This window comes from Somniosus microcephalus, chromosome 4, assembly GCF_052327205.1.
Source record: "Somniosus microcephalus isolate GS21.2 chromosome 4, FLI_Smic_1.0, whole genome shotgun sequence".
In the NCBI taxonomy this organism is placed as follows: Eukaryota; Metazoa; Chordata; class Chondrichthyes; order Squaliformes; family Somniosidae; genus Somniosus; species Somniosus microcephalus.
Window position 1 is genome coordinate 65,147,065 of NC_140990.1, and position 24,919 is coordinate 65,171,983.

Genomic DNA, 24,919 nt, shown 5'->3' on the forward strand with positions numbered 1-24,919 from the left:
CTTTTCGACAGCGGGAGCACGGAGAGCTTTATCCACCCCGACACGGTGCGCAGTTACTCTCTCCCGGTCCTGCCAACGCGCCATCGGATCTCTATGGCTTCCAAATCCCATTCAGCAGACGTCGGTGGCTACTGTGTAGTGACCCTTTCAGTAAGGGGCACAGAATGCAAAAATTTTAAACTTCTTGTCCTGCCCCATCTTTGCGCTGCCGTTCTACTGGGGTTGGATTTTCAGTGCCACCTTAAAAGTGTCACATTAGCGTATGGCGGACCTCTCCCCCCACTCACAGTCCGCAGCCAGCAGCTTTTAAATCGCCCGCCGCGCACCATTTGCAGCCTCTCCACGCTTAAAGTCTCCCCCCCCCCCCTGTTCGCTAACCTCACCCGCGGCTGTAAGCCCATCGCTACCAAAAGCAGGCGGTACAGTGCCGGGGACAGGAGCTTCATTAAATCCGAAGTAGCAAGACTCCTGAAGGAAGGGATTATTGAGGGTAGCACTAGTCCATGGCGAGCACAAGTGGTGGTAGTGAAGACTGGCGAAAAACAGCGCCTAGTTATTGACTACAGCCAGACGATCAATCGCTACACCCAGTTAGATGCATACCCACTCCCCCGCATATCTGACATGGTCAATCAGATAGCACAATACCGGGTGTTCTCGACGACTGATCTGAAGTCAGCATACCACCAGCTCCCCATCAGGGCTGAGGACCACCAGTACACAGCTTTTGAAGCTGACGGTCGTCTCTACCACTTCCTCCGAGTCCCCTTCGGCGTCACCAACGGGGTTTCGGTCTTCCAAAGGGAGATGGACCGAATGGTTGACCAGAACGCGCTGCAGGCCACCTTCCCCTATCTAGACAACGTCACCATCTGCGGCCACGACCAGCAGGACCATGACGTTAACCTAGAGAAATTCCTCCGTACGGCCCAGCGGCTGAATCTAACATACAACAAGGACAAATGTATGTTTCGCACCACGCGCCTCGCCATTCTTGGCTGCGTAGTGGAGAACGGAGTCATCGGCCCCGACCCCGACAGAAAGCGCCCCCTTATGGAGCTCCCCCTCCCCCACTGCCAAAAAGCACTGAAGAGATGCCTAGGGTTTTTCTCTTACTATGCTCAGTGGGTGCCCAACTATGCGGACAAAGCCAGACCCCTCATCAAGTCCACCTCCTTCCCCCTGACAGCAGAGGCATGTGCAGCCTTCACTCTCATAAAAAGAGATATTGCAAAGGCCACAATGCATGCAGTGGATGAGTCCATCCCTTTCCAAGTGGAGAGCGACGCATCTGACTTCGCCCTAGCTGCAACCCTTAACCAGGCGGGGAGACCCATGGCCTTTTTCTCAAGGACCCTCCAGGGCCCCGAGATTCGACACTCCTCTGTCGAAAAGGAGGCCCAGGCCATTGTGGAAGCGGTGCGACATTGGAGGCATTACCTGGCCGGAAAACGATTTACCCTGCTCACTGACCAGTGTTCAGTAGCTTTTATGTTTAACAATAAGCAGAGGGGCAAAATCAAGAACGACAAGATCTTGAGGTGGAGAATTGAACTCTCCACCTACAATTACGATATCTTGTACCGGCCCGGGAAACTCAATGAGCCCCCAGATGCCCTATCACGTGGTGCATGCGCCAACGCGCAGGCTGATAGACTGCAGACCCTCCACAATGACCTCTGCCACCCGGGGGTCACCAGGTTCCTCCATTTCATCAAATCCCGTAACCTGCCCTACTCCATCGAGGAGGTCAGGACCATGACCAGGAATTGCCAAATCTGTGCCGAGTGCAAACCGCATTTTTATAGACCAGACAGAGCAAGCCTGATCAAGGCCACTCGCCCCTTCGAGCGCCTGAGCGTCGATTTTAAAGGGCCCCTCCCCTCCTCTGACCGCAACGTGTACTTCCTCAACATAATTGATGAGTACTCCCGTTTCCCGTCCCCTGCCCAGACATGACCAGTACCACGGTCATTAAAGGTCTGAATGACCTTTTCGCCTTGTTCGGCTTCCCTAGCTATATCCATAGCGACCGGGGCTCATCCTTTATGAGCGACGAACTCCGTCAGTACCTGCTCACGAGAGGTATTGCTACAAGCAGAACCACCAGCTACAACCCCCGGGGGAACGGCCAGGTGGAATGAGAGAACGCGACGGTTTGGAAGGCCGTCCTCTTAAACTTAAAATCTAAGGGCCTTCCGACCTCTCGCTGGCAGGAGGTCCTCCCTGCGGCGCTCCACTCCATTCGGTCACTGCTTTGTACGGCCACCAATGCCACCCCCCATGAAAAAATGTTCACTTTCCCCAGGAAGTCCACATCGGGGACCTCGCTACCGACATGGCTGACGTCTCCAGGACCCGTCCTACTGCGGAAGCACGTGAGGTCCCATAAAACGGACCCCCTGGTCGAGAGGGTGAGCCTCCTCCATGCCAACCCCTAGTATGCTTACGTGGCATACCCGGACGGGTACAGTCTCCATACGAGACCTCGCACCTTCGGGTGCCCCTGAAACACTACCATTGCCATCCACCACTACCCACAACCCAACCCCTGTAGACGGCATGCCGCAGCCCCAGGACCCGTCATTGACCACCCAACCACTCAATGAGACACCAGATTCGACGTTGGATGCTGCACCATCACCGCCGCCACCACGACGATCAGGACGGCATACAAGGCCACCTGATAGACTTACTTACACGAACCTTTAGTACACTTCACCCCGCCGGACTCAATTTTAAACAAGGGGTGAATGTGGTAAACCACTGTTATTGTTGTTCACCGTTGTTGTTGTTGTTGCACACTGTTGTATCTATGCATGCCTCAGCTGGCTCCGCCCCTGGCTCCACCCACATGCCCAGGTATAAAGGTGACTGCTCTGCAGCCCTCTGCCTTCTTGGAAACCAGTCAACCACGAGAGGCATGCTCTGTTCTTTGTTAATAAAAGCCTTTTAGTTACTCTCCTAACTCTCCGTCTTTTATGAGTAATTGATAGCGCATCACACGTGGCTCAGGTAACAAGCCAGAGATTATTACCTTTGAGGTTCTACTTTTTAATTTGGATCCTAGCTCCTCAAACTCCCTCAGCAGAACCTCATTCCTAGTTCTACCTATGTCGTTGGTTTCTACGTGGACCACAACAACTGGATCCTCCCCCTCCCACTTCTTCTCCAGCCGCAAGGAGATGGCATTAACCCTGGCACCAGGCAGGCAAAGGCTGAGGCTCCTCCAGCACTGCACCTGGGGTCCCCTTACCTGCCTGAGTTGCAGTCACACCCCCTTAACATAGAAACATAGAAGATAGGAGCAGGATTAAGCCATTTGGCCCCTCGAGCCTGCTCCGCCATTCAATGAGATCATGGCTGATCATCCAAACTCAGTACCCTGTCCCTGCCTTCTCCCCATATCCCTTGAACCGTTTAGCCTTAAGAAATATATCTAACTCCTTCTTGAATATATTTAATGAATTGGCCTCCACTGCTCTCTGTGGTAGAGAATTCCACAGGTTCACCACTCTCTGGATGAAGAAATTCCTCCTCATTTCTGTCCTAAATGGCCTACCCCTTATCCTTAGACTGTGACCCCTGGTTCTGGACTCCCCAACCATCGGGAACATCCTTCCTGCATCTAGTCTGTCCAGTCCTGTCAGAATTTTATAAGTTTCAATGAGATTCCCCTCTCATTCTTCTAAACTCCAGCGGGTACAAGCTCAATCGACCCAATCTCTCATACGTCATTCCTGCCATCCCAGGTATCACACAACACCAGGTTATAGTCCAACAGTTTTATTTGAAATCACAAGCTTTCGGAGCACTGCTCCTTAAAGCTTGTGATTTCAAATAAAACTGTTTGACTATAACCTGGTTTTGTGTGACTTCTTACACTTGTCCACCCCAGTCCAACACCGGCATCTCCACACCATCCCAGGTATCAGCCTGGTGAATCTTCGCTAAACTCCTTCCATGGCAAGAACATCCTTCCTCAGATAAGGCGACCAAAACTGCACACAATACTCAAGATGTGGTCGCACCAAGGCCCTGTATAACTGCAGCAAGACATCCTTGTTCCTGCACTCAAACCCTCTCACTACGAAGGTCAACATGCCATTTGCCTTCTTAACTGCCTGCTGCACCTGCATGCTTACCTTCAGCGACTGGTGCACAAGGACACCCAGGTCTCGTTGCACGTCCCCTTCTCCCAATCTATTGCCATTCAGATAATAATCTGCCTGCCTGTTTTTGCCACCAAAGTGGATAACCTCGCATTTATCCACGTTATATAGAATTTTGGAAGATGACAACAAATGCGTTCACTATCCCAATGGCCACCTCTTTCAAAACCCTAGGATGTAGATCATCTGGTCCTTGGGATTTATCGACTTATAGTCCCATTAATTTTGCTGGTACTGTTTTTTTACTAATAATAATCTCTTTAAGTTCCTCATTCTCACCACACCCTTGGTTTTCTCGTATTTCCGTGAGGTTTTCTGTGTCTTCCTCCGTGAAGACAGAAACAAAGTATTTACTTAAATTTCTCTTCCATTTCCTCATTCCCCATTATAAATTCCCCCGTCTCTGACTGTAAAGGACCTACAATTACCTTCACCAGTCTTTTCCTTTTTACATACCTATAGAAGCTTTTACAATCTGTTTTTATATTTTTTGCTAGTTTGTGCTCATATTCCATTTTCCCTTTCTTTATCAATTTCTTGGTCCCCCTTTGCTGATTTCTAAAATGATCCCAATCCTCAGGCTGACTGCTTTTTCTGGCAACTTTATAAGCTTCCTCCTTTGACTTAATGCTAGCTTTAATTTCTTTTGTTAGCCATGGTTGGATCACTTTTCCTTTTGAGTTTTTATGCCCGAGAGGAATATATGTTTGTTGCAAATTATGCATTATTATTTTGAATGTTAGCCATTGTATGTCCCCCTTCATACCTTTTAGTGTAGTCTCCCAATCTACCATGGCCAACTTGTCCCTCATACCCTTGTAGTTTCCTCCATTTAGATTGAAGGCCTTAGTTTCAGATTGGACTACATCACTCTCAAACTTAATGTAAACTTCAATCATATTATGGTCACTTGTCCCTAAAGGCCCCTTTACCACAAGATTATTGATTAGCCCTTTCCCATTACACAGTACCAGATCCAGAATAGCCTGTTCTCTGGTAGTTTCCTCCACATTCTGATCCAGGAAACCATCTCGCATGCATTCCAAGAATTCGTCCTCCATTAGTGGTAATTTGATTTGCCCAGTCAATATGTAGATTAAAGTCCCCCATGATTACCGTATTGCCCTTGTTACATGCACTTCTAATCTCTTGATTGATACTGTGCCCTACATTACCACTACTGTTTGGTGGCCTATACACAACTCCCACCAATGTTTTCCACCCTTTGCTGTTTCTTAGCTCCACCCAAACTGATTCCGGTTCTACATCACGACCTGCCAAGCCAAGATCTTTTATCTCTACCGTACCGATCTCATCCCTTATTAACAGCGCTATGCCACCTCCTTTTCTTTTTTGTCTGTCCTTCCTAAATGTTGAGTACCCTGAAACATTCAGTTCCCAGCCTTGGTTACCCTGCAACCATGTCTCTGTAATGGCAATTACATCACACCCATTTACTGTACTTCTATTAGTGCCATTAATTCATCCACCTTGTTGCAAATGCTACGTGCATTTCGACAAAGTGCCTTCACCTTTGCCTGTTTAATATTTTTCTGCACTTTGACCCTCTTTACTGTTGGCCTTTGTTTCTGCTCCCTATTAGTTTTACATCCAGTCTTTACAGAGGCTGGGACACAGAAAAGCATCTCATTAAAATCACGGATATATTTGTTCACACAAACCAACAGCCACAAAATACTGAGTAATTTCTCCTTCATTTACAGACTCTCCCTGACCAGTCCCCATTTCTCCTTCATTTACAGACTCTCCCTGACCAGTCTTCATTTCTCCTTCATTTACAGACTCTCCCTGACCAGTCTCCATTTCTCCTCCATTTACAGGCGCTCCCTGACCAGTCCCCATTTCTCCTTCATTTACAGACGCTCCCTGACCAGTCACCATTTCTCCTCCATTTACAGACGCTCCCTAACTCACTTCCTGTCTGTCCCGGAGTTTGGCGCTTTGTTGAGATTCGGGCCGGAGTGAAACGGGAACCCGCGGGTGGGGGCGGATAACGTTCACTGCTCTTATAATCGGGCCTGGGGCCGCACTCGGGGTGTGTGAAGCCCGCGTCCCCCCGGGGTTCATTAACCTGCCTCCCTCTGACCTGCTGCATCCTCTCCCGCGCATGCTCAGCTCACACTGCCCAACAAGCACCCTCTCCCGCGCATGCTCAACTCACCTTCTGTTGTTCAGGATTAAAGGTCAAGCCCCGCCCCTCAGGCTTCCCGATTGGTTGGAGGACCCGCCGCCGGCTCGCACCTCCAGCCCCGCCCTGCTCGCTCCCTATTGGTCGGAAGCTCCGGCAATCAGGCCGCGGGCCCGGGTCACGTGTCCCTCGCCGGGCGCAGCTGCAGGTCGGTGGGAGCGGGGTCGGGATATTAATGAACTGCGGTAGGCCGCGCCGCAGGCTTTATAAAGTTGGTGGAGGGAGCGCGTTCATGAACCCCGGGGGGACGCGGGCTGCTCACACCCCGAGCTCAGGGAGCGGGTTCATGAACCCCGGGGGGGGGGACGCAGGCTGCTAACACCCCGAGCTCAGGGAGCGGGTTCATGAACCTCGGGGGGGACGCAGGCTGCTCACACCCCGAGTGCGGCCCCAGGCCCGATTGTTAAAACACTCAACATTTTCCGCTTTACAAACACCCGGGGTGGGCCTCAGGCCCCGAACAAGAGCCTCCGGGCCGGGCGTTTGCCCCGAGCGGGGCGGCAGCTGCGGGGCTTTCTCCCGGTGACAGGCCCGGGGTAACGGCCGCCATCTTGAGAGGCTCAGGGGGCAGCAGGGCACATGCGCGGCCCCCTTGGCCAGGAACCAGGAGGAGAGAATCTTGTCAATTTCTATCCTGGACTCTCAGTGATGGCTTTTGTAAACTTCTTTTACAGGCTATGAGAAGGGCAGCATTTACACACCGCAAACTCAGACCAAACATCACATCAACATCTGACAGAGGCACTCCATTCATCAGGACCTGAATATCATCGGCCTGTGAATGTGGAAGGAGAAATGTTTGTTCTGTCTGTGGGAAAAGATTTCAAACATCAGTGTGACTGGAAAAGCACCGAGACACACACACCCAAGTGAGAGTGTTCCAGTGCACTGACTGTGGAAAGAGCTTTAACCAGTTACACAGCCTGAAAAATCATCGCACCATTCACAGTGGGGAGAAACCGTACACGTGTTGTGTGTGTGGACAAGGCTTTAACCGATCGTCCAACCTGGAGAGACACAAGGACACCTGCAACACGGAGAATCCGTGGAAATGTGGGGACTGTGGGAAGGGATTCAATTACCTGTCTGAGCTGGAAACTCATTGATGTAGTCACACTGGGGAGAGGCCGTTCACCTGCTCCGTGTGTGGGAAAACATCACTTGTTTCCCACTTGGGGCAAAAATAATATATTAATTGCAACAATTCATTTGAGTTGATTTGAAATAGTTTAGTTCATCAATTGAATCATGTTTCTCTCCTTGTATTTCCCAACTCAGATTCATGGCCTCATTTTCTTCCTCTGATTCCCTGAACCTCATCTGGCAGCGTAATGTGGGCGAGTGGTGATTGATGGCCCTGGGAACCAATAGGAAGAGAGCTCAGAGGCCGGAGGGCCAAGGGAGCAGCGAGTTCGGCAACCAATCGCGGTGTTTGAGGGACAGAACCTGAGTCGGGTGAGTCAGTGTGAACCCGTTAAACAATTTATGCTTTTAAAAGTTAAATTGAGATTTCATTTGTCAACAGAACAGTTTAACATTTGTCAGTATTTTGTTTCCCTGGAGTTCCTATTATGAGTTTCAGGCACTTCAGTGCCAAGTGGACCAGGTGTTTACAACCCTCTTAATAAGGAGAAACTGACTCCAGTGTCAGAAGGGTCGGTAACCAGAGGACTCAGATTTAAGGTAATTGTCAAAAGAACCAGCAGCGACATGAGGAAAGAATTTAAGCAGCGAGTTGCTTTGACCTGGAAGGCACTGCCTGAAGTGGTGGTGGAAGCAGATTCAATGGCAACTTTCAAAGGGGAATTGGAGAACTACTTGAATTGGGAAACAAATTGCGGGTCTGTGGGGATAAAGCAGAGGAGTGGGCCTAAATTCAAAGAGCTGGCTCTGGGACAATGGGCCGAAGGGCTGTACCATTCTCTGATTCTATGAACTCTGCATTCCTCCAATTCTGGCCTGTTGTTCATCCTCCACTTCCTTCGCTCCACCATTGGTGGCCGTGCCTTCAGTTGCCTCAGCACTAAGGTCAGATTTTGCCTGATTACGCTCTTGTGAAGCACCTTGGAACGTTTTACTACGTTAAAGGCGCTATGTAAATGCAAGTTGTTGTTGCTGTGCTACCATTGGTCTCAGCTTTTCCTGACAGAATCAGCCAGGGACGGCGGCTGTGCTGCTCCCCATGGTCGAAATGCTGGCAGCTCGCTGTATCGGCTCACAGCTCAGAATTGCCATTGGCGAGGTACTGGAAGGCAAAGAGTGACTGGGCCAAACCCCACCATCACGCAGCACCTTCAGGAGAGAAAGGGAGAAAAATCCAAATTTCTATCCTGACTTTTGTAAACTGCTTTTACAGGGCATTAGAAGGGGAGGATGTGCAGATGAGAAACTCAAACCAAACATCACGTCAAGATCTGAGAGAGTGACACGAATCAGCAGGACCTGAATATCATCAGCCTTTGAATGTGGAAGGAGAAAATTTTCCCTGTTCTGTCTGTGGGGAAAGATTTCAAACATCAGAGTGACTGGAAAAGCACCGAGACACACACACCCGAGTGAGAGTGTTCCAGTGCACTGACTGTGGAAAGAGCTTTAACCAGTTACACAGCCTGAAAAAATATTCGCACCATTCACAGCGGGGAGAAACCGTACACGTGTTCTTTGTGTGGACGAGGCTTCAACTGATCATCCAACCTGGAGAGTCACAATGACACCCGCACCACAGCGAAACCGTGGAAATGTGGGGACTGTGGGAAGAGATTCAGTTCCCCATCGAAGTTGGAAACTCATCGACGCAGTCACACCGGGGAGAGACCGTTCACCTGCTCTGTGTGTGAGAAGGGATTCACTCATTCATCCAACCTTCTGAGACACCAGCGAGTTCACACTGGGGAGAGGCTATTCACCTGCTCCCTGTGTGAGAAGGGATTCACTCAGAGATCCAGCTTGCTGATACACCAGCGAGTTCACACTGGGGAGAGGCCGTTCAGCTGCTCCATGTGTGGGAAGAGATTCACTCGTTCATCTGAGCTTGTGAAACACCAGCACATTCACACTAGAGAGAGGCTGTTCACCTGCTCTGTGTGTGAGAACAGATTCACTCGTTCATCCGAGCTTCTGAGGCACCAGCGAGTTCACACTGGAGAGAGGCCGTTCACCTGCTCCACATGTGGGAAGGGATTTGATCGACCATCCAAACTTCTGACACACCAACGCATTCACACTGGGGAGAGGCCGTTCACCTGTTCCGTGTGTGAGAAGGGATTCACCAATTCATCCGATGTTCTGACACACCAGCGAGTTCACACTGGGGAGAGACCGTTCACCTGCTTTGTGTGTGGGAAGGGATTCACTCGGTCATCGCACCTCACTGAACACCAACTTGTTCACACAGATAAAAGACCTTTTAAATGTCCTGACTGTGAGAAGAGCTTTAAAAGCACAAAAGATCTGCTGATACACCAGCGTGTTCACACTGAGAGAGGCCGTTCACCTGCTTTGAGTGTGGGAAGGGATTCACTCAGTCATCCCACCTGCTGTCACACCAGCGAGTTCACACTGGGGAGAGGCCGTACACCTGCTTTGAGTGTGGGAAGGGATTCATTCAGTCATCCACCCTGCTGAGACACCAGCGAGTTCACAAGTGACTGCAGGGTTTGGATTCTGCTGTTATTGCTGCTGTTAATCACATCCAGACTGAACCATGTTCATTCTGACAGTTGGGGTTTGTTTCTGATGACAATAACTCCTGTAACTCGACTGGAGATTAATATCCTGGATATCTGTCAAATAAATCAGCTTTGTTTTAAACACATTGTGGTAGAATTTCGTCTTTCCCACCTGAGTGTTTAGCATCACCTGGCTGGAGCTCAGAAAGGACAATCTGGGGGAGGATCATACGGCGGGAACAGAACTTTAGCCTGGACACAGTCCTTCAGGACCACACTGAGAGGGGCAAACGGCACTTTGGTCTTTCTCGTCTCTCTTCACTGACAGCAAAGTTGTCGTGCGGGTTAATCTTGAGGCCTGTAAGAAATGTGTCCCAGCCCTCCCTTCCATGGTTCAGAGCTCCTATACACGGAACAGAAGGATCCTTTACAGCTGTGTTTAGAGTCGGGAAGAACAACGGTGAATGCTGGGAACGTGCTGTCAAATCAGAGATTGGTGTCAAACTGCGATTTGTTCCTGACTGAAAGTGAAATGGCAGGTTTAAGTTTCCAGTCCAAAAATGACTGGTAATCATTTGACATGTTTGTGTGACAGTCCTGAGTCTACCATTTTAAGGCAGGCGTTAACCCATTTAAAATACAACTGTTTAAAATAAATTGGTTAAATTCTGCATTAAAATAGCAGACGGAGGAGTTCACAGGAGCCTGTTAACTGCTGGTACAATTATACAACATACATTTGATCTCCAGATAAAGAAGGACCTGCAGCGTGTTTCCAGGAATTCCCTGTTTTATTGATGTGCGTGTGTTAGACACCAGGATAACTAAAAATACACGACCCGGAACATCAAGTGGGTGCGATCCCGACAGTTACTCTGGGATCACTCCTGCTGTGGAACTCCACCACTGACCCTGCTGAAGGTTGTAGGCTCAGGGAGTGGGGCCTCCAGGAGTGGACGGTAAGAAAGCTGTGTTTTGTTAGAAGATCAGATTTAACATGAAATAGAGTCATAAAAGTAAAGACTTGCTTAGTTTTATGTACATGTATGTTTAATATTAGTGGACTTTGTATTAAAGACCGGTGTCTAGTGAACTATTAGCTTATAATCACCTCAGACAGAACAGGCTCTAATTATCCCTTTTAAGCTGGAACAGACCTCATGTGAACAGAACCAGCAGAGCTGAGAACTCTGCCTGTGTGGACTGAGCCGAACCGTGAAGGCCATTTGTTTCTTGAAATGCCCCAGTAAAAGCAAACTCTGACATTGTTCTGACTCGCAGATTCCTCGTAGCTCCAATGAACAGGAAGCGGTTACTCGATGAACCCTAAACAGCCATCCAATGGAATGCTTTGTTTGATAAATGTCTTTCAGCTCAATGGTTTGATTGGCCGAGGTAACCAGGGTCACATGGGCTGTATCTGATTGGGCTTTAAATACAGGAACAGTTTGCAGCTTAGGTCAGAGAGCACCCCGGGAAGAAGAAAGCTGATGGCTACAGCCAAGGTGGAACATCCTTCGGGCTGTCCCTGGAGAGGGAGCACGCGGTGTCCGCCGGGACGCTGGAGGCCTTCCGTGACCAGTGGGCACTGGAGGGACTGGAGTAAATTGTCAACATCAGCAACAGTATTCGGATCTGATTTAATTATAATTTGGAGTTGATTGTTTGTGCCCCCTTAAAAAGTCTGAGTTCATGGATACAGCTTGTTAGATTATGAGTCTTGCTATATAAATGTAATATTGTAAGAATGTTACAAGAAGTATTCCTTTGTAGAATCTCCCATGTAAATATTTTGCACACATTTAGTATATGAGTTGTATTATTGTAGAATCTACATATTAAAAATAAATCCTGTGCTCAGTGGATTAAGGTGTGTGGAGTGTTTCATTGGAGATCTCGAACTCAACTAGGAATAGCGTAAAAGCTCATCAGGATTGTAAATAACTTCAGTCTGACATACACCGGAGATTGGTGTCAGTGACTGTGGGGCTGGTTTATATCAGACAGGAGGAGATTGGTGTTCATGACGGGCTGGTTTATATCAGACAAGAGGAGATTGGTGTCAGTGACTGTGGGGCTGGTTTATATCAGACAGGAGGAGATTGGTGTCAGTGACTGGGGTTGGTTTATATCAGACAGGAGGAGATTGGTGTCAGTGACGGTGGGTTTGGTTTATATCAGACAGGAGGAGATAGGTGTCAGTGACTGGGGTTGGTTTATATCAGACAGGAGGAGATAGGTGTCAGTGACTGGGGTTGGTTTATATCAGACAGGAGGAGATTGGTGTCAGTGACGGGTTGGTTTATATCAGACAGGAGGAGATAGGTGTCAGTGACGGGTTGGTTTATATCAGACAGGAGGAGATAGGTGTCAGTGACTGGGGTTGGTTTATATCAGACAAGAGGAGATTGGTGTCAGTGACTGTGGGGCTGGTTTATATCAGACAGGAGGTGATTGGTGTCAATGACTGTGGGGTTGGTTTATATCAGACAGGAGGAGATTGGTGTCATTGACTGGGTGTGGTAAACCACTGTTATTGTTGTTCACCGTTGTTGTTCAGGGCTGAGGACCGCCAGCACACAGCTTTTGAAGGTGATGGTCGTCTCTACCACTTCCTCAGAGTTCCCTTCGGCGTCACCAACGGGGTTTCAGTCTTCCAACGGGAGATGGACCGGATGGTTGACCAGAACGCGCTCCAGGCCACTTTCCCCTATCTAGACAACATCACCATCTGCGGCCACGACCAGCAGGACCATGATGTTAATCTAGAGAAATTTCTCCGTACGGCCCAGCGGCTGAACCTAACATACAACAAGGACTCAAGAATGACAAGATCTTGAGGTGGAGAATCGAACTCTCCACCTACAATTACGATATCTTGTACCGGCCCGGGAAACTCAATGAGCCCCCAGATGCCCTATCACGGGGGTACATGCGCTAACGCGCAGGTTGATAGACTGAAGACCCTCCACAATGACCTCTGCCACCCGGGGGTCACCAGGTTTTTTCACTTCATCAAATCCCGTAACCTGCCCTACTCCATCGAGGAGGTCAGGACCATGACCAGGAACTGCCAAATCTGTGCCGAGTGCAAACTGCATTTTTATAGGCCAGAAAGAGCAAGCCTGATCAAAGCCACGCGTCCCTTTGAACGGCTGAGCGTCGATTTTAAAGGGCCCCTCCCCTCCTCTGACCGCAATGTGTACTTCCTCAACATAATTGACGAGTACTCCCGTTTCCTGTTTGCCATCCCTTGCTCAGACATGACCAGTACCACGGTCATTAAATGTCTGAATGACCTCTTCGCCTTGTTCGGTTTCCCTAGCTATATTCATAGTGACAGGGGCTCATCCTTTATGAGCGACGAACTTCGTCAGTACCTGCTCGCGAGAGGTATTGCTACAAGCAGGACCACCAGCTACAACCCCCGGGGGAATGGCCAGGTGGAAAGGGAGAATGCGACGGTCTGGAAGGCAGTCCTTTTAAACTTTAAATCTAAGGGCCTTCCGACCTCTCGCTGGCAGGAGGTCACCCCTGCAGTGCTCCATTCCATTCGGTCACTGCTCTGTACTGCCACCAATGTCACCCCTCATGAGAGAATGTTCTCCTTCCCCAGGAAGTCCACATCGGGGATCTCGTTACCGACATGGCTGACTTCTCCAGGACCCGTCCTACTGCGGAAGCACGTGAGGTCCCATAAGACGGACCCCCTGGTCGAGAGGGTGAGCCTCCTCCATGCCAACCCTCAGTATGCTTAGATGGTGTACTCGGACGGGCGTTAGGACACAGTCTCCATACGAGACCTCGCACCTTCGGGTGCCCCCGAAACACCACCTTCGCCACCCACCACTACCCACGCCTACCCCCAGTACGCTTACGTAGCGTACCCGGACGGGCGGGAGGACACAGCCTCCACACGAGATCTCGCACCTTCGGGTGCCCCTGAAACACTACCATTGCCATCCACCACGACCCACAACCCAACCCCGCTAGACGGCATGCCGCAGCCCCAGGACCCGTCATTGACCACCCAACCACTCAATGAGACGCCTGATTCAACGTTGGATGCTGCACCATCACCGCCGCCACCACGACGATCAGGACGGCATACAAGGCCACCTGAAAGACTTACTTACACGAACCTTTAGAACACTTCACCCCGCCGGACTCAATTTTAAACAAGGGGTGAATGTGGTAAACCACTGTTATTGTTGTTCACCGTTGTTGTTGTTGCACACTGTTGTACCTATGCATGCCTCAGCATGTCTCTGCTGGCTCCGACCCTGGCTCCACCCACAGGCCCAGGTACAAAGGTGGCCGCTCTGCAGCCCCCTGCCTTCTTGGAACCCAGTCAACCACGAGAGGTATGCTCTGTTCTTTGCTAATAAAAGCCTTTTAGTTACTCTCCTAACTCTCCGTCTTTTATGAGTAATTGATAGCGCATCACTGGGGTTGGTTTATATCAGACAGGAGGAGATTGGCGTCAGTGACTGTGGTGTTGGTTTATATCAGACAGGAGGAGATTGGTGTCAGTGACTATGGGGTTGGTTTATATCAGACAGGAGGAGATTGATGTCAGTGACTGTGGGGCTGGTTTATATCAGACAGGAGGAGATTGGTGTCAGTGACTGGGATTGGTTTATATCAGACAGGAGGAGATTGGTTTCAGTGACTGTGGGGTTAGTTTATATCAGACAGGAGGAGATTGGTGTCAGTGACTGTGGGGTTAGTTTATATCAGACAGGAGGAGATTGGTGCCAGTGACTGTGAGGTTGGTTTATATCAGACAGGAGGAGATTGGTGTCAGTGACTGTGGGGTTGGTTTATATCAGACAGGAGGAGATTGGTGCCAGTGACTGTGAGGTTGGTTTATATCAGACAGGAGGAGATTGGTGTCGGTGACTGTGGGGTTAGTTTATATCAGACAGGAGGAGATTGGTGCCAGTGACTGTGAGGTTGGTTTATATCAGACAGGAGGAGATTGGTGGCAGTGACTGTGGGGTTGGTTTATATCAGACAGGAGGAGATTGGTGTCAGTGACTGGGGTTGGTTTGTATCAGACAGGAGGAGGTTGGTGTCAGTGTCTGTGGGGTTAGTTTATATCAGACAGGAGGAGATTGGTGGCAGTGACTGGGGTTGGTTTATATCAGACAGGAGGAGATTGGTGTCAGTGACTGTGGGGTTGGTTTATATCAGACAGGAGGAGATTGGTGTCAGTGACTGTGGGGTTGGTTTGTATCAGACAGGAGGAGATTGGTGTCAGTGTCTGTGGGGTTAGTTTATATCAGACAGGAGGAGATTGGTGGCAGTGACTGGGGCTGGATTATATCAGACAGGAGGAGATTGGTGTCAGTGACTGTGGGGCTGGTTTATCTCAGACAGGAGGAGATTGGTGTCAGTGACTGTGGGGTTGGTTTATATCAGACAGGAGGAGATTCGTGTCAGTGACTGTGGGGTTGGTTTATATCAGACACGAGATTGGTGTCGGTGACTGTGGGGTTGGTTTATATCAGACAGGAGGAGTTTGGTGTCAGTGACTGTGGGGTTGGTTTATATCAGACAGGAGGAGGTTGGTGTCAGTGACTGGGGTTGGTTTATATCAGACAGGAGGAGATTGGTGTCAATGACGGGTTGGTTTATATCAGACAGGAGGAGATTGGTGTCAGTGACTGGGTTTGGTTTATATCAGACAGGAGGAGATTGCTGTCGGTGACGGGTTGGTTTTTATCAGACAGGAGGAGATTGGTGTCAGCGACTGTGGGGTTGGTTTATATCAGACAGGAGGAGATTGGTGTGAGTGACTGGGGCTGGTTCATATCAGACAGGAGGAGATTGGTGTCAGTGACTTTGGGATTGGTTTATATCACACAGGAGGAGATTGTGTCAGTGACTGTGGGTTAGTTTATATCAGACAGGAGGAGATTGGTGTCAGTGACTGGGGTTGCTTTATATCAGACAGCAGGAGATTGGTGTCCGTGACTGGGGCTGGTTCATATCAGACAGGAGGAGATTCATGTCAGTGACTGTGGGATTGGTTTATATCAGACAGGAGGAGATTGTGTCAGTGACTGTGGGTTAGTTTATATCAGACAGGAGGAGATTGGTGTCAGTGACTGTGGTTGGTTTATATCAGACAGGAAGAGATTGGTGTCCGTGACTGTGGGGTTGGTTTATATCAGACAGGAGGAGATTGGTGTCAGTGGCTGGGATTGATTTATATCAGACAGGAGGAGATTTGTGTCAGTGACGATGGGGTTAGTTTTTATCAGACTGGAGGAGATTGGTGTCAATGCCTGTGGGATTGGTTTTTATCAGACAGGAGGAGATTGGTGTCAGTGACTGTGGGGTTGGTTTATATCAGACAGGAGGAGATTGGTGTCAGTGACTGTGGGGTTGGTTTTTATCAGACAGGAGGAGATTGGTGTCAGTGCCTGGGGATTGGTTTATATCAGACGGGAGGAGATTGGTGTCAGTGACTGTGGGGTTAGTTTATATCAGACAGGAGGAGATTGGTGTCAGTGACTGTGGGGTTGGTTTACATTAGACAGGAGGAGATTGGTGTCAGTGGCTGGGATTGGTTTATATCAGACAGGAGGAGATTTGTGTCAGTGACTGTGGGGTTAGTTTTTATCAGACTGGAGGAGATTGGTGTCAATGCCTGTGGGATTGGTTTTTATCAGACAGGACGAGATTGGTGTCAGTGACTGTGGGGTTGGTTTATATCAGACAGGAGGAGATTGGTGTCAGTGACTGTGGGGTTGGTTTATATCAGACTGGAGGAGATTGGTGTCAGTGACTGTGGGGTTGGTTATATCAGACAGGAGGAGATTGGTGTCAGTGACTGTGGGGTTGGTTTATATCAGACAGGAGGAGATTGGTGTCAGTGACTGTGGGGCTGGTTCATATCAGACAGGAGGAGATTGGTGTCAGTGACTTTGGGATTGGTTTATATAACACAGGAGGAGATTGTGTCAGTGACTGTGGGTTAGTTTATATCAGACAGGAGGAGATTGGTGTCAGTGACTGGGGTTGCTTTATATCAGACAGCAGGAGATTGGTGTCCGTGACTGGGGCTGGTTCATATCAGACAGGAGGAGATTCATGTCAGTGACTGTGGGATTGGTTTATATCAGACAGGAGGAGATTGTGTCAGTGACTGTGGGTTTGTTTATATCAGACAGGAGGAGATTGGTGTCAGTGACTGTGGTTGGTTTATATCAGACAGGAAGAGAATGGTGTCCGTGACTGTGGGGTTGGTTTATATCAGACAGGAGGAGATTGGTGTCAGTGGCTGGGATTGATTTATATCAGACGGGAGGAGATTGGTGTCAGTGACTGTGGGGCTGGTTTATATCAGACAGGAGGAGATTGGTGTCAGTGACTGTGGGGTTAGTTTATATCAGACAGGAGGAGATTGGTGTCAGTGACTGGGGTTGGTTTACATTAGACAGGAGGAGATTGGTGTCTGGCTGGGATTGGTTTATATCAGACAGGAGGAGATTTGTGTCAGTGACTGTGGGGTTAGTTTTTATCAGACTGGAGGAGATTGGTGTCAATGCCTGTGGGATTGGTTTTTATCAGACAGGACGAGATTGGTGTCAGTGACTGTGGGGTTGGTTTATATCAGACAGGCGGAGATTGGTGTCAGTGACTGTGGGGTTGGTTTTTATCAGAGTGGAGGAGATTGGTGTCAGTGACTATGGGGTTGGTTATATCAGACAGGAGGAGATTGGTGTCAGTGACTGTGGGGTTGGTTTATATCAGACAGGAGGAGATTGGTGTCAGTGACTATGGGGTTGGTTATATCAGACAGGAGGAGATTGGTGTCAGTGCCTGGGGATTGGTTTATATCAGACGGGAGGAGATTGGTGTCAGTGACTGTGGGGCTGGTTTATATCAGACAGGAGGAGATTGGTGTCAGTGACTGTGGGGTTAGTTTATATCAGACAGGAGGAGATTGGTGTCAGTGACTGTGGGGTTGGTTTACATTAGACAGGAGGAGATTGGTGTCAGTGACTGGGGCTGGTTTATATCAGACAGGAGGAGATTGGTGTCAGTAACTGTGGCGTTGGTTTATATCAGACAGGAGGAGATTGGTGTCAGTGACTGGGATTGGTTTATATCAGACAGGAGGAGATGGGTGTCAGTGACTGTGGGGTTGGTTTATATCAAGCAGAAGGGGATTGGTGTCAGTGACTGAGGGGTAGGTTTATATCAGACAGGAGGAGATAGGTGTCAGTGACTGTGGGGTTGATTTATATCAGACAGGAGGAGTTTGGTATCAGTGACTGGGATTGGTTTATATCAGACAGGAGGAGATTGGTGTCAGTGACTGTGGGGTTGGTTTATATCAGACTGGAGGAGATTGGTGTCAGTGACTGTGGGGTTGGTTTATATCAGACAGGAGGAGATTGGTGTCAGTGACCGGGGTTGGTTTATATCAGACAGGAGGAGATTGGTGTCAGTGACTGTGGGGCTGGTTTATATCAGACAGGAGGAAATTGGTGTCAGTGACTGGGGTTGGTTTATATCAGACAGGAGGAGATTGGTGTCAGTGACTGTGGGTTTGGTTATTAATCAGACAAGAGGAGATTGGTGTCAGTGACTGTGGGGCTGGTTTATACCTGACTGGAGGAGATTGGTGTCAGTGACTGTGGGGTTGGTTTATATCAGACAGGAGGAGATTGGTGTAAGCGACTGTGGGGTTAGTTTATATCAGACAGGAGGAGTTTGGTGTCAGTGACTGGGGTTGGTTTATATCAGACAGGAGGAGATTGGTGTCAGTGACTGTCGTTTGGCTTTTATCAGACAGGAGGAGATTGGTGTCAGTGACTGGGGTTGGTTTATAACAGACAGGAGGAAATTGGTGTCAGTGACTGTGGTTTGGTTTATATCAGACAGGAGGAGATTGGTGTCAGTGACTGGGGCTGGTTCATATCAGACAGGAGGAGATTGGTGTCAGTGACTGTGGGATTGGTTTATATCAGACAGGAGGAGATTGGTGTCAGTGACTGTGGGTTAGTTTATATCAGACAGGAGGAGATTGGTGTCAGTGACTGGGGTTGGTTTATCTCAGACAGGAGGAGATTGGTGTCCGTGACTGGGGTTGTTTTTTTATCAGACAGGAGGAGATTGGTGTCAGTGACTGTGGGGTTGGTTTATATCAGACAGGAGAAGATTGGTGTCAGTGACTGGGGTTGGTTTATATCAGACAGGAGGAGATTGTTGTCAGTGACTGTGTGTTTGGTTTTTATCAGACAGGAGGAGATTGGTGTCAGTGACTGTGGGGTTGGTTTATATCAGACAGGAGGAGATTGGCGTCAGTGCCTGGGGATTGGTTTATATCAGACGGGAGGAGATTGGTGTCAGTGACTGTGGGGCTGGTTTATATCAGACATGAGGAGATTGGTGTCAGTGACTGGGGTTGGTTTATATCAGACCGGAGGAGATTGGTGTCAGTGACTGGGGTTGGTTTATATCAGACAGGAGGAGATTGGTCTCACTGACGGGTTACTTTATATCAGACAGGAGGAGATTGGTGGCAGTAACTGGGGTTGGTTTATATCAGAAAGGAGGAGATTGGTGTCAGTGACTGGGGTTGGTTTATATCACAGGAGGAGATCGGTGTCAGTGACTGTGGGGTTGGTTTATATCAAGCAGAAGGGGATTGGTGTCAGTGACTGAGGGGTAGTTTTATATCAGACAGGAGGAGATAGGTGTCAGTGATTGTGGGGTTGATTTATATCAGACAGGAGGAGTTTGGTATCAGTGACTGGGATTGGTTTATATCAGGCAGGAGGAGATTGGTGTCAGTGACTGTGGGGTTGGTTTATATCAGACAGGAGGAGATTGGTGTCAGTGACTGTGGGTTAGTTTATATCAGACAGGAGGAGATTGGTGTCAGTGACCGGGGTTGGTTTATATCAGACAGGAGGAGATTGGTGTCCGTGACTGGGGTTGTTTTTTATCAGACAGGAGGAGATTGGTGTCAGTGACTGTGGGGTTGGTTTATATCAGACAGGAGAAGATTGGTGTCAGTGACTGGGGTTGGTTTATATCAGACAGGAGGAGATTGGTGTCAGTGACTGTGGGGTTGGTTTATATCAGACAGGAGGAGATTGGTGTCAGTGACTGTGGGGCTGGTTTATATCAGACAGGAGGAGATTGGTGTCAGTGACTGGGGTTGGTTTATATCAGACAGGAGGAGATTGGTGTCAGTGACTGGGGTTGGTTTATATCAGACAGGAGGAGATTGGTGTCAGTGACTGGGGTTGGTTTATATCAGACAGGAGGAGATTGGTGTGAGTGACTGGGGCTGGTTCACATCAGACAGGAGGAGATTGGTGTCAGTGACTTTGGGATTGGTTTATATCACACAGGAGGAGATTGGTGTCAGTGACTGTGGGGTTAGTTTATATCAGACAGGAGGAGATTGGTGCCAGTGACTGTGAGGTTGGTTTATATCAGACAGGAGGAGATTGGTGTCAGTGACTGTGGGGTTGGTTTATATCAGACAGGAGGAGATTGGTGCCAGTGACTGTGAGGTTGGTTTATATCAGACAGGAGGAGATTGGTGTCGGTGACTGTGGGGTTAGTTTATATCAGACAGGAGGAGATTGGTGCCAGTGACTGTGAGGTTGGTTTATATCAGACAGGAGGAGATTGGTGGCAGTGACTGTGGGGTTGGTTTATATCAGACAGGAGGAGATTGGTGTCAGTGACTGGGGTTGGTTTGTATCAGACAGGAGGAGGTTGGTGTCAGTGTCTGTGGGGTTAGTTTATATCAGACAGGAGGAGATTGGTGGCAGTGACTGGGGTTGGTTTATATCAGACAGGAGGAGATTGGTGTCAGTGACTGTGGGGTTGGTTTATATCAGACAGGAGGAGATTGGTGTCAGTGACTGTGGGGTTGGTTTGTATCAGACAGGAGGAGATTGGTGTCAGTGTCTGTGGGGTTAGTTTATATCAGACAGGAGGAGATTGGTGGCAGTGACTGGGGCTGGATTATATCAGACAGGAGGAGATTGGTGTCAGTGACTGTGGGGCTGGTTTATCTCAGACAGGAGGAGATTGGTGTCAGTGACTGTGGGGTTGGTTTATATCAGACAGGAGGAGATTCGTGTCAGTGACTGTGGGGTTGGTTTATATCAGACACGAGATTGGTGTCGGTGACTGTGGGGTTGGTTTATATCAGACAGGAGGAGTTTGGTGTCAGTGACTGTGGGGTTGGTTTATATCAGACAGGAGGAGGTTGGTGTCAGTGACTGGGGTTGGTTTATATCAGACAGGAGGAGATTGGTGTCAATGACGGGTTGGTTTATATCAGACAGGAGGAGATTGGTGTCAGTGACTGGGTTTGGTTTATATCAGACAGGAGGAGATTGCTGTCGGTGACGGGTTGGTTTTTATCAGACAGGAGGAGATTGGTGTCAGCGACTGTGGGGTTGGTTTATATCAGACAGGAGGAGATTGGTGTGAGTGACTGGGGCTGGTTCATATCAGACAGGAGGAGATTGGTGTCAGTGACTTTGGGATTGGTTTATATCACACAGGAGGAGATTGTGTCAGTGACTGTGGGTTAGTTTATATCAGACAGGAGGAGATTGGTGTCAGTGACTGGGGTTGCTTTATATCAGACAGCAGGAGATTGGTGTCCGTGACTGGGGCTGGTTCATATCAGACAGGAGGAGATTCATGTCAGTGACTGTGGGATTGGTTTATATCAGACAGGAGGAGATTGTGTCAGTGACTGTGGGTTAGTTTATATCAGACAGGAGGAGATTGGTGTCAGTGACTGTGGTTGGTTTATATCAGACAGGAAGAGATTGGTGTCCGTGACTGTGGGGTTGGTTTATATCAGACAGGAGGAGATTGGTGTCAGTGGCTGGGATTGATTTATATCAGACAGGAGGAGATTTGTGTCAGTGACGATGGGGTTAGTTTTTATCAGACTGGAGGAGATTGGTGTCAATGCCTGTGGGATTGGTTTTTATCAGACAGGAGGAGATTGGTGTCAGTGACTGTGGGGTTGGTTTATATCAGACAGGAGGAGATTGGTGTCAGTGACTGTGGGGTTGGTTTTTATCAGACAGGAGGAGATTGGTGTCAGTGCCTGGGGATTGGTTTATATCAGACGGGAGGAGATTGGTGTCAGTGACTGTGGGGTTAGTTTATATCAGACAGGAGGAGATTGGTGTCAGTGACTGTGGGGTTGGTTTACATTAGACAGGAGGAGATTGGTGTCAGTGGCTGGGATTGGTTTATATCAGACAGGAGGAGATTTGTGTCAGTGACTGTGGGGTTAGTTTTTATCAGACTGGAGGAGATTGGTGTCAATGCCTGTGGGATTGGTTTTTATCAGACAGGACGAGATTGGTGTCAGTGACTGTGGGGTTGGTTTATATCAGACAGGAGGAGATTGGTGTCAGTGACTGTGGGGTTGGTTTATATCAGACTGGAGGAGATTGGTGTCAGTGACTGTGGGGTTGGTTATATCAGACAGGAGGAGATTGGTGTCAGTGACTGTGGGGTTGGTTTATATCAGACAGGAGGAGATTGGTGTCAGTGACTGTGGGGCTGGTTCATATCAGACAGGAGGAGATTGGTGTCAGTGACTTTGGGATTGGTTTATATAACACAGGAGGAGATTGTGTCAGTGACTGTGGGTTAGTTTATATCAGACAGGAGGAGATTGGTGTCAGTGACTGGGGTTGCTTTATATCAGACAGCAGGAGATTGGTGTCCGTGACTGGGGCTGGTTCATATCAGACAGGAGGAGATTCATGTCAGTGACTGTGGGATTGGTTTATATCAGACAGGAGGAGATTGTGTCAGTGACTGTGGGTTTGTTTATATCAGACAGGAGGAGATTGGTGTCAGTGACTGTGGTTGGTTTATATCAGACAGGAAGAGAATGGTGTCCGTGACTGTGGGGTTGGTTTATATCAGACAGGAGGAGATTGGTGTCAGTGGCTGGGATTGATTTATATCAGACGGGAGGAGATTGGTGTCAGTGACTGTGGGGCTGGTTTATATCAGACAGGAGGAGATTGGTGTCAGTGACTGTGGGGTTAGTTTATATCAGACAGGAGGAGATTGGTGTCAGTGACTGGGGTTGGTTTACATTAGACAGGAGGAGATTGGTGTCTGGCTGGGATTGGTTTATATCAGACAGGAGGAGATTTGTGTCAGTGACTGTGGGGTTAGTTTTTATCAGACTGGAGGAGATTGGTGTCAATGCCTGTGGGATTGGTTTTTATCAGACAGGACGAGATTGGTGTCAGTGACTGTGGGGTTGGTTTATATCAGACAGGCGGAGATTGGTGTCAGTGACTGTGGGGTTGGTTTTTATCAGAGTGGAGGAGATTGGTGTCAGTGACTATGGGGTTGGTTATATCAGACAGGAGGAGATTGGTGTCAGTGACTGTGGGGTTGGTTTATATCAGACAGGAGGAGATTGGTGTCAGTGACTATGGGGTTGGTTATATCAGACAGGAGGAGATTGGTGTCAGTGCCTGGGGATTGGTTTATATCAGACGGGAGGAGATTGGTGTCAGTGACTGTGGGGCTGGTTTATATCAGACAGGAGGAGATTGGTGTCAGTGACTGTGGGGTTAGTTTATATCAGACAGGAGGAGATTGGTGTCAGTGACTGTGGGGTTGGTTTACATTAGACAGGAGGAGATTGGTGTCAGTGACTGGGGCTGGTTTATATCAGACAGGAGGAGATTGGTGTCAGTAACTGTGGCGTTGGTTTATATCAGACAGGAGGAGATTGGTGTCAGTGACTGGGATTGGTTTATATCAGACAGGAGGAGATGGGTGTCAGTGACTGTGGGGTTGGTTTATATCAAGCAGAAGGGGATTGGTGTCAGTGACTGAGGGGTAGGTTTATATCAGACAGGAGGAGATAGGTGTCAGTGACTGTGGGGTTGATTTATATCAGACAGGAGGAGTTTGGTATCAGTGACTGGGATTGGTTTATATCAGACAGGAGGAGATTGGTGTCAGTGACTGTGGGGTTGGTTTATATCAGACTGGAGGAGATTGGTGTCAGTGACTGTGGGGTTGGTTTATATCAGACAGGAGGAGATTGGTGTCAGTGACCGGGGTTGGTTTATATCAGACAGGAGGAGATTGGTGTCAGTGACTGTGGGGCTGGTTTATATCAGACAGGAGGAAATTGGTGTCAGTGACTGGGGTTGGTTTATATCAGACAGGAGGAGATTGGTGTCAGTGACTGTGGGTTTGGTTATTAATCAGACAAGAGGAGATTGGTGTCAGTGACTGTGGGGCTGGTTTATACCTGACTGGAGGAGATTGGTGTCAGTGACTGTGGGGTTGGTTTATATCAGACAGGAGGAGATTGGTGTAAGCGACTGTGGGGTTAGTTTATATCAGACAGGAGGAGTTTGGTGTCAGTGACTGGGGTTGGTTTATATCAGACAGGAGGAGATTGGTGTCAGTGACTGTCGTTTGGCTTTTATCAGACAGGAGGAGATTGGTGTCAGTGACTGGGGTTGGTTTATAACAGACAGGAGGAAATTGGTGTCAGTGACTGTGGTTTGGTTTATATCAGACAGGAGGAGATTGGTGTCAGTGACTGGGGCTGGTTCATATCAGACAGGAGGAGATTGGTGTCAGTGACTGTGGGATTGGTTTATATCAGACAGGAGGAGATTGGTGTCAGTGACTGTGGGTTAGTTTATATCAGACAGGAGGAGATTGGTGTCAGTGACTGGGGTTGGTTTATCTCAGACAGGAGGAGATTGGTGTCCGTGACTGGGGTTGTTTTTTTATCAGACAGGAGGAGATTGGTGTCAGTGACTGTGGGGTTGGTTTATATCAGACAGGAGAAGATTGGTGTCAGT

The 24,919-nt window shown here is 48.8% G+C and overlaps 1 protein-coding gene across 7 annotated transcripts in view; it reads left to right on the plus strand.

Moving 5' to 3' along the window:
- The first annotated feature begins 6,397 nt into the window (after positions 1-6,397).
- Positions 6,398-24,919, plus strand: part of LOC147119082 (uncharacterized) — a 103,899-nt gene continuing 85,377 nt past the window's right edge. Inside the window, exons 1-4 of one of the 7 annotated variants that reach the window (XM_085984783.1) lie at positions 6,468-6,566; positions 7,660-7,836; positions 7,927-8,064; positions 8,738-11,914. In XM_085984783.1, coding sequence (XP_085840909.1) covers positions 9,379-10,005 — 627 coding nt within the window. In that variant the 5' untranslated portion in view covers positions 6,468-6,566; positions 7,660-7,836; positions 7,927-8,064; positions 8,738-9,378 and the 3' untranslated portion in view covers positions 10,006-11,914. The other 6 variants (XM_085984784.1, XR_015077984.1, XM_085984782.1 and 3 more) reach the window with 6 other exon arrangements.